This window comes from Myotis myotis, unplaced genomic scaffold, assembly GCF_014108235.1.
Source record: "Myotis myotis isolate mMyoMyo1 unplaced genomic scaffold, mMyoMyo1.p scaffold_m19_p_4, whole genome shotgun sequence".
In the NCBI taxonomy this organism is placed as follows: Eukaryota; Metazoa; Chordata; class Mammalia; order Chiroptera; family Vespertilionidae; genus Myotis; species Myotis myotis.
In genome coordinates this window covers 41,366,005-41,375,957 of record NW_023416346.1, presented here as the reverse complement: position 1 = coordinate 41,375,957, position 9,953 = coordinate 41,366,005, and the positions used below count along the sequence as shown (strand labels likewise).

The following is a 9,953-nucleotide window of genomic DNA, read 5'->3' as shown; positions in this document are numbered from 1 at the left end:
TTTTTTGTCTTCTTCCCATCCTCACACCAGATTATCACTTGTTCCTACCAACCCTATGAGGCTGTCTTTCCTGGCTACAACATTTTAAAACACCAAAGACAAATTACATTACAAGTGATTACTTATAGGTACACCAGAATACATATTTACATAGACAAGCACTGGAAGTAAACACAGAACCCTAAAGACAATTGACGTGGTAAGACTGTGGGTAATTTTTCTTTTTTTAACTGTTACATTTGTGCAATAAATAAAAAAGGAGGGAAAAATCTTAGAGCAACAGGGGAGGAGGTGGGAAACTAGAAAAGTCTTCCTTGGAGAACAAAAAGTAAAGTATTTTTGAAAAAAGCCTGCCTATTAGACTTATGGCTCAGGTGACTACACATAGTTTGAAGCAGTAACTCTCATGAGCTAAAAAGAAAATACTTTTAGATTTTTATTCTTCCCTCCCCTTTCCCAGAAAATATGCTACCGAAACTATTCTTGGCACATCTTTCCTGAAGAAACCCTGATGAAAGAAATGGTAAAGTTTTGAAATAAATTAACATATTTTTTTTCTATTTACTCAACAAACATTTGTTGGAGGAGGCAGAAGAATAAAATGAAAATGCACAGTATATCACAAAATTGTTGCATTTGAACTATCTTGCGTACTGAAAATAAGAGAACAAACTCATTCAGTCTCTAGGAACCAGTAATAAAAAATAATGTTCTCAGAGAACAAAAATTTTAAATGGGGATTATAAGTTTAGGTTTTATTATACAGGGAAGTAGATAGATTAGGACTCCCAAATTTGGGATCTAGTTTCCTTTTAACTTTTGGAAAATAGATTTCTTAGACTAGGCAGCAATGATGATAAATATAAATAACTTCAAATTCAGGGGTCATAAATGTTGCTACATGCCAAGTGGCTGTTCAGTTCACTAGTTATGGGTTAAAGATATACATTTTCCTAAAACATGCTAAAATAGTAAAGCTTCTGAGCTATGCTTTGAAATCTAACTGCCTTAAGGAAAAAAAAAAAGAAATCTGACTGCCTTATTTGAAAACTTTGAAAAAAACCCCCCACTTTATTCTAAAGAGAGAGGAGAGGGCATTTTATAACAGCAGAATCAGAATTTCCTTACCATCCAGGTAATTTAAATTTATCCTAGGCACATAATAATGCAGCTCAAAACAATCTTAACAAAAACAACCTGAGCTTCCACTGTCCCCTCCCGCTTCACTCTTGTGACCTAGTGACTAAAATTGAACAAAATAGGGAAGGAAAAAGATTGTAATCTCACAGTCCCAGAATTTTCCATTTCTTCAAAACATACTAGTAAAAGTCAATAGTAGTGCCGAGACCGGTTTGGCTCAGTGGATAGAGCGTCGGCTTGCGGACTGGAGGGTCCCAGGTTCGATTCCGGTCAAGGGCATGTGCCTGGGTTGCGGGCACATCCCCAGTGGGGAGTGTGCGGGAGGCAGCTGATTGATGTTTCTCTCTCATCGATGTTTCTAGCTCTCTGTCTCTCTCCTTTCCTCTCTGTAAAAAAATCAATAAAATATATTAAAAAAAAAAGTCAATAGTAGCCATAAAAAAGTGATAAATTGAGGGGGTTCTATATAAAATTAAAGATTAAACTGCATGACTGATGTAAAAAATAAACTGAAAGGTTTATGTAAAGGATAGACAAAAATTACATAAAGGACAGGCAAAAAATGTTGAATAAAATTTTAGCTTCATCCTTATAAAACAACCAAGTTAAAGTAATGACATATTTTTTCCGTATTAAATGCCTGACCACAGTTGACTCCCATTCATTTCTAGTATTCAAATTATGATCCAAGTACAGCTTAGATGAAAATAATGTACTTACATTGGCACAACAGTAGATGTCCCAATATTTTATATTTGGAAAAAACACTTTTAATAACCTGTTAAGAATTTTAAAACTAATGTTCACATTTTCAATTTAGTAAGTCTGTGGGTTAATTTGCATTTTGGTTTGTTTGTGGGTTTTAGGGTGAGGGTAGGGACTAAAATCAAAATACATTGTGTTCAAGGCAGATTATATATTGTACAATAAAGTCAATCTTCAAATCCCAGATTTGCTTTTTTTCAGCAATGCCTTAATTTTGTTAGCAAAACTGGCCTCCTGTGTGGTTCTATCAATCCATTTATAACACATTCAACATAGAGGAATAATTTCCCACAAGTTCACTTGGGGCGGGGGTGAGCGTCATGGAGAGCTAAGAGTAGCACTGTCCCATGGTATGAGACAGTGCAACTTATTTTTCATCTCACTGACATCTTCTCTCAATGTCACCTCCCCAAATATAGTAGGATTTCATTCACAATTTGGATTTTTCAACCAGAAAGTTTTATGGGCAATCCAAAATATACCAAAGTTATATCAATAAGCAGCTTTTTATTGAAGGACTGAAAGAATTAAATAGAAGGCACAGTAGCACTGTAAAGATTTCCAGATCATAATAACCTTTTTGTATGTATATATGGAACCCAGACTTTTTGTTGAAAATGTCTGCTGAACAATCTGAAAATCCTTATTTGTCATCTTTCCCTTTAGTTTTTCTGTATACCATCTCTCGAAAACTGGCCAGAATCTTGTTTTCTCTCTTTCGTCTTTCTTCTTGGTTAAAGGATGCAAGAGCTCTCTTCTCATCAGCACTATAGATCTGGTTCTCTTTCCGTAGCCGCACAGCCTCCATTCGGCGGTGCCTGGAGATAATTTCATTTTTGGTTTAATTTCTCGGTAATTATTCTCATAGTTATTCTCATCATTTCTCATTAATCCTTTCTTTTTTAAAATATATTTTTATTGATTTCAGAGAGGAAAGGAGAGGGAGATAGAAACATCAATTCTGAGAGAATCATTTTTCGGTTGCCTCCTGCACACCCCCCTACTAGGGGCCAAGCCTGCAACTCCACATGTGCCCTTACCACAATCAAACTGTGACCTCCTGGTTCATAGGTCGATGCTCAACCACTGAACAACACTGGCCAGGCACTAATCCTTTCTTAATACAGAGTGATTTACTTAAAAATCTGACAAATAGAAACTATTTTTGTAATGGGTTATATTTTCAAAAGATCATTTTATCTGCCATGTCCTTTGATTTATTTCTAGTATTCAATTAATGATCTCTGATGTCCTGTCAACATTGTGAATGTCATTAATTTCAAATACTAAGAGCATAAGTCTAGTTATGCTGTTTCCAGTAAAACAACCAGTGCTGGGACTGACCAGCAGACCCTGAGCGATGGATGAACAGATTGCTTTGACACACGTTTCTGTGAAAGAGAGGCCAAGGAATTAGTTTGCTTTAGGAGCAAATAGCCCTGTTCACCTGCCTCCTTTGGCTTTTATTGTAACAACAGCTTGAACTAAAATTAACTATTAGATACTATCAGTAGGGTAAGCATCCTTGAGGAAACACATGCGTCCTTTAAGCAAGGACATGTCTAAGTAAACACCTGGGGGCTCAGACTTGTTTGGAAAAGTCAAGGCAGGGGCTGCCGCCTTCTTCAAGGTCCCCCAGAGACCTCCAACCTTTCAGAGATTCCTCCTTCCAGACCTTCCAACCAAGTCCCATGCTTCCCCACAAACCAGAAACAGGCAAATTGTATTAAACTTCCTAGGTGATATGTGGAATTTGCTTTTTGGAATTAATAATAGGATAGATGAAAGATGTAAGCTGTCATCAATTAGGTGGAACTTCTTCAAGGTTCAAATTTACCATACAACCAAAAGAACCAAGTCTAAATCTACAATTGAATTTAACTCCTTTAGCAGCTCAAAGAAAATAAAGAAGGGATATAGCACAAGATCCAAATCAGGAAAGTATAGGGGCAGGGGCAGAGGGAAACTATTACATATTCAAAAGGTTGTTTATTTAGAAGGAAAACTTCATGAAACCCTGCCTCTTTTATGTATATGTACCCAATCCTATACAGTCAGTTCAAGATGAAGCTTGAGCTATCTAGAAAAATAGAGAAAACTGAGATTTCAGGTTAGTGTGAAAGTAGGGTGCCAGAAGCCAATTCCAGCATGTCATAATTGCAAGAGTTTCATCAAAAGGTTGATGGAACTTGGGGACTCAACAAGGGCTGAGTCACATGTGTTGTCACCTGTTGGGAATGGCTGATGGTATTTCTCCAAACCTGAAAAGGGTTGATTCCTTCTACCAGACAGCTCAGGACATCTTAACCTACATGTTATTGCCTCCTATTGGCCAAACACCTGAACAGCCGTAGGCTAATTCTCCCCATTCTAACAATGGACTCTGTATATGAAACCCTACCCTTTGAAGTATATATTTCTGCCTCGCCTCAGGAAAATTTGTGTTAATAAAAAGCATGGGGTCCTGAGATGAGGAAATCTTAGTTTCTTAAGCTAGGCTCCTCTGACCCCCAAATACCTTTCAAAATTACATTTTGTCTCTGGACTCTTTATTAAGTTAGACACAGCCTTTCTCCAGATTGCTGAACCCTTTTTAATGCTGGAACAAGAACCCTGGCAGTGGGGGAGTGGCAAGATGGAGAGTCAAGGAGATGACAATGTATTTAGGTTGCTCCGGGTACAGTGAGTAGTTTAACTGGAACAGGAAGTACTATGTGAATGATGCTGTGATAAACATCTATGTAAATGTCTCCTAGTACATGGGAAAGAGTGTTCTCTTGGGTATCTAGGTATGGAGTTGCTGGGTCATAAAAGTATATGAATGCTTAACTTTCCAATATAATGTCAGACTTTTTTCCAAGGTGGTTATACCCATTTACACCACCACTGGTAATATTTAAGAGATCCTGTAGATCCACATTCTCTCAAATGCTTGGTATTGTTAGAACTGTGAACTTCTGTTTATCAAATGCAAGCAAAATGGTATTTCAGTGTGTTCTTAATTTCCATTTCCAATGATAATGAACATCTTTTATACACACACACACACACACACACACACACACACTAGTGGCCTGATGCACAAAATTTGTGCGGGGGGGGGGGGTTGTCCCTCAGCCCAGCCTGCGCCCTCTCCAATCTGGGACCCCTTGGGGGATGTCCAACTGCCGGTTTAGGCCCTCTCGCAATCTGGGACCACTGGCTCTTAACCGCTCACCTGCCTGCCTGCCTGATCGCCCCTAACCACTCTGCCTGCCAGCCTGCTCGCCCACAACTGCCCCCCCCCCCCCGCTGGCCTGCTCGCCCCCAACTGCCCTCCCCCCCCACCAGCCTGATCAACCCCAACTGCCCTCCCCTCCTGGCCTGATTGCCCCTAACTGCCTCTGCCTTGGCCCCACCACCAAGGCTTTGTCCAGAAGGTCGTCCGGAAGGTCTCCTGGTCTAATTAGCACATTACCCTTTTATTAGTATATATATAGGGCGTAATGTCACAGGAAGGTCATGGTATCCTGCCACCTGTGAGGAGTAAGCCCAAGTTGCTGTTGGATGTGTTATACACAGAGGAGCCATTATTCAGGCACTCTGCTCTCTCCACATCCACCATCTTTAAAACATATATATATATATATATAATTTTAAATTGATTTCAGAGAGGAAGGGAGCGGGAGAGAGAAGTAGAAACATCAACCCGGGCATGTGCCCTGACTGGGAATCGAACCCATGACCTCCTGATTCATAGGTGGACACTCACTCAACCACTGAGCCACGCAGGTCAGGCATGATCATCTTTTTATGTATTTATAGCTCATATATATTTCTTCTTCTGACAAATGCCTCTTCATATCATTTTCCCACTTTCTTTTTTTTAAAAAAAATATATTTTTATTGCTTCTTTCTTACCTCAGCTTGGAACTTGTCTTTTTACTTATTTTAAGATGCCTTTTGATGAACAAAAGTTGGTATTTTTAACCTAGGCAAATTTATCAATATTTTATCTTATGGTTATTTTGTATTTTTGTCCTTTAAAAAACACTTCCGCCACCCCAAGTTCTAATAGATATCTGCTCATATTTTATACTGAGTGTTAAAGTTGTTTTTGACATTTAAGTTCTTAACCTAGCTGTACTGATTTTTAAATATGGTAATATAGGGTTCTACTTTCATCTTTTCCCATACACATAACCATTTTTTTCCTGAACCATTTACTGAATAGTTCCTTCTTTCCCCAGTGATCCTATAGGCTATCTCTTTCATATACCTAAGTTCCATACATGCATGACTCTGTCCCTGGACTCTGTATTTTATTCCATTGAACAATTGATTTGTTCCCCAACACTTTTGAAAGTGCTGTAAGCTTCATAATAAGTCCTCATATCTGGTAAAGCAAGTCTCATCTTCCCCCTCTTCTTCAGAAGTGACCAGGCTATTCTTGGCCCTCTAGTCTAACAAATACATTTTAAAACCAACTTATGAAGTTTCACGGAAAACTCTGTTGTGATTTTGATGAGAACTTTACTGAATCTACAGATCAATTTGGGAAGAACTGATAACTTTACAATATTGCCTTTCTGTCCATGAACATGGTATTTCTTCATTTATTTTGAAATGTCTCTTAATAGTGTTTTATAGTTTTCCCTGTAGAGGTCCTAGACATTTTTTATTAAGATTTATTCCTGCTGGGCCAGTGTAATTCAGTGGTTGAATATCGACCCATGAGGTCCTTGGTTCCATTCCCAGTCAGGGCACAAGCTCATGTTGCGGGCTTGAACCCCAGTAGGGGCATGCAGGCAGCCAATAGATGTCTCTTTCTCATCGATGTTTTTATCTATCCCTCTCCCTCTAAAATCAATAAAAACATATTTAAAAAATATTTATTCCTAAATCCTTCATATTCTCTGATACTATTACAAATGTTGTTTACTTTTTATTTAATTACATTTTCTAGTTGTTTGTTGATGGTGCATAGAAATGCAATTGATTTTTGTGTATTAATCTTATATACAACTATTCGTTAAACCCTCTTATTATTTATAATTTATCTCTAGGTTCTTTAGGATTTCTATATAAACAATCCATATCATTCACAAAAAGTGACTGTGTTATATCTTCATTTCCAGTCCTTATGCCTCCAATTTCTTTTTATCTTATTGTGCTGAAACTCAGATATAATATTCTTAAATGTTGGGTCTCAGAATTATAAGATTCTGGAAGTGCTTCAGGGGTACTGCAAATGTTTGCCTTCAATTTTATTTTAAAATACGTATCTACCTTTAGAAGTTTATAAAGTTTTTGAAAATCCAAACTTCAGTTTGATCTTGGTAGAGATGCTCTTTTCATTCTCCTTGTTCTTCCTGGTACTTTGCTTTCTCTTCCCTAATTTTATATTCATTCCCTCATGCTGAACCTGATGTCTGTTATAATCCTTTTCTGCTCTTCATTCTCAGAGGCCACAGAGAACTAGAGAGTCCATGTTTTCTGAGTCCACAGAAGCAAACTTAGAAACCAGGAAACATTGTTTTATGAAAATGCTTTCCTCATGAGGCAGTGATAAATAGCTGAATTTAACTAACTATATCCTGCAGAGGATAAACTATCTATACCAAAATATGAAATAAGAAAGGATACTAGAAAAACTGATTCTTTGACACAGATGAGTTTGAAGCTCAGGTGCATACATACTTAGAATTTTAGACAACTATATTTATATTAATAAATCCAGTATTAAAACAATACTTTACTTTTCATTAGGAATGATCACTTAATGAAAATCAATCACCAAATATAAACCTGGTAGTGAGAAAGGAAATGATTTCATCATAAAAATTGACTCCAATGCCAAGAACGTACCTGCTACCACTCATTACATAACCCGAGCATTCAAATGATGCAATTTCTTCACTTGTCAAACCAATTTCACCTCTTCGTGGGATACGTTTTCCAGCTTTTACATATTCAGCCATAGCTGCACCTTCACCAGGTAACAGAGCATGGCCATAGCTACAAAGTAATTCAGAATTCAGAAAAGGTTCATTATAAAAATCTCATCATCTAAAGAGAACACAAAAATTCATTTACTCTCAGCAAACATTAGGAATAACAATTGCTGAGTGGAAGCATGCTAGGAAGCCCAATATTAATTAATTTAATTAGTAACCTATGTAACTAACCCAGAAGTGCAGAGATATTTTGGAAGAACAAAAGAACTGGTGTTAGTATGTATATATTCATATTTTACAATTATGGATAAATTTATCCCTACAGGTACTGCTTTTACTGCTTCTTTTAGCAAATTTCTTTTCCTTAAGCAAAAGTAAAGAAATAATATAACTCAAATTTAACATACTGTTTAGCCTTCTAACCAATAACACAGTAACAATTATCTATTACCTTTCATTCAAGGGGACTTTAAAACCTATCATCCCTTCATTCAATTCATTGAACACTTCTTAAATACCAATTAACCAAAAATAATCTCTGATCTTGTAGAATTTACGTATTAATAAGAATATAACTGAAATACAATGTAGAATATATAATACATATCACAAAAGAAATAGAAAATTCTCTGAGGATTAAAGGAAGAAAGAGGGGTAGGAACCACACCTACTTGTAGAGGTACTGGGAATCAGCACATGCCCCTCCTATTCAAATGGGCTTTGAAGGATGGTAAGGATTTTAACAGGAAGACATTTAAGGTATTGAGGAAAACAGGGCTGAAGAAAATAGGGAAAGCATGTTGGAGGAAGAAATAAGGGAAACAAGACACAATGTGGGAAAGTGCACAGTAAACACAGGAAAATTTAGTTCGGCTCAGTTGGAACCTGGGGTATAAATGAGGGAGCAGAGGGAGGTAAGCTTGGAAAGGTAAGTTAGGGCCCTACTTTTGGGAAGCTACTTTGTAAATGCACTGTCAACTTACTTCAGAGGTTTATCATCTTGAGAGGCAAGTGTTTTTGGAGCCTCTGGGCCAATTAAATCTGAGGGTTCTTCAGGCTCTGCATGAAAGATGTTCAGAAAAATAATTCACATTTTGACAAATTGGTTAATTTAATGTTTTATCTGTTCTGAGTCAAAGTCTATCAGAAGAACCTACTTGATCTATCCTTCCAGGGATTCTCCAGAAACTCTTCTTGGGAATCTTTAGAGCTTGAGTCACTGGAATCTTTTCTGCTCTTCTTAGACTTCTTTTTCTTGTATTTTTTCCTGTAATTATTATAATTTGATACAAATTGACTTAATATTCCCATGTTAAAGGGTATATTATTTTTTCAAGGCAATGAAAAGACTGATTAAAATGGTTTGAATTCTCAGCTTATTCAAACTTTTTAGAGAATTTTAATTTAAAAATCTTCTAACTTATTTAACCAAATTATGTTTCACTATAAAAAAAAGATCCCTAAAGGGAAAAATGAAATAAAATTCTCATGATATAGAAAGATAACAAAAATAAAGCAGTTTAAAAAACAGCTTTTACCAATTTGAGCAGCAATAATTTCAAGTGTATTAAAGAACATTAAACATATATCAATACTTGGGTTCATAATGATATTAAAATAACCCAGCTCATTATTTTAAAAACTCATAAAACAAAAAAGGTAAGCAACTGGGGGGTAAGAATCAACCAAAGGACTTAATATGCATGCATATAAACTTAACCAATGGACACAGACAGTAGGGGTGTGAGGGCCTCGTGCTGGGGGCAGGAGTGGACTGGGAGAGGTCAGGAGAGGTCAATGGGGGAAAAAGGAGACAGGTAATACTTTCAACAATAAAGAATTTTTAAAAAGTAAGCAATTATCCTGTCCTTTCTATATAAACTGTACTTCAGGGTTACCAAATAGTTGATGAGGGTAGGTTTCTCTTATAAATACAGAGGACAGAACATGTTAAAAGGACATGATAATACAATCAGCAAAATCCATACTGCAGGAAATTCTACAGGACGAACAATTTGGTTTCTTCAACAATTTGCAAGAACAAAACAGGAGAGGATAGAGATGTAAGAGACATATAAATCAATGGCAATTTATGACATTACTTGGAGCCTG

The 9,953-nt window shown here is 36.8% G+C and overlaps 1 protein-coding gene and 1 non-coding gene across 3 annotated transcripts in view; both read right to left on the bottom strand.

The window, feature by feature from the left end:
* Positions 1–1,509: 1,509 nt before the first annotated feature.
* LOC118654006 (NFKB activating protein) overlaps positions 1,510–9,953 on the bottom strand; it is a 28,532-nt gene continuing 20,088 nt past the window's right edge. For both annotated transcript variants that reach the window (XM_036305087.1, XM_036305085.1), the window contains 4 exons: positions 8,999–9,108; positions 8,825–8,900; positions 7,753–7,902; positions 1,510–2,723 (listed from right to left, as the gene is read on the bottom strand). In XM_036305087.1, coding sequence (XP_036160980.1) covers positions 2,549–2,723; positions 7,753–7,902; positions 8,825–8,900; positions 8,999–9,108 — 511 coding nt within the window. In that variant the 3' untranslated portion in view covers positions 1,510–2,548. The remainder of the gene's footprint in view (positions 2,724–7,752; positions 7,903–8,824; positions 8,901–8,998; positions 9,109–9,953) is intronic.
* Positions 5,377–5,505, bottom strand: LOC118654910. Its single transcript, XR_004967153.1, has one exon. It is a non-coding gene; the product is annotated as a small nucleolar RNA SNORA11 (small nucleolar RNA).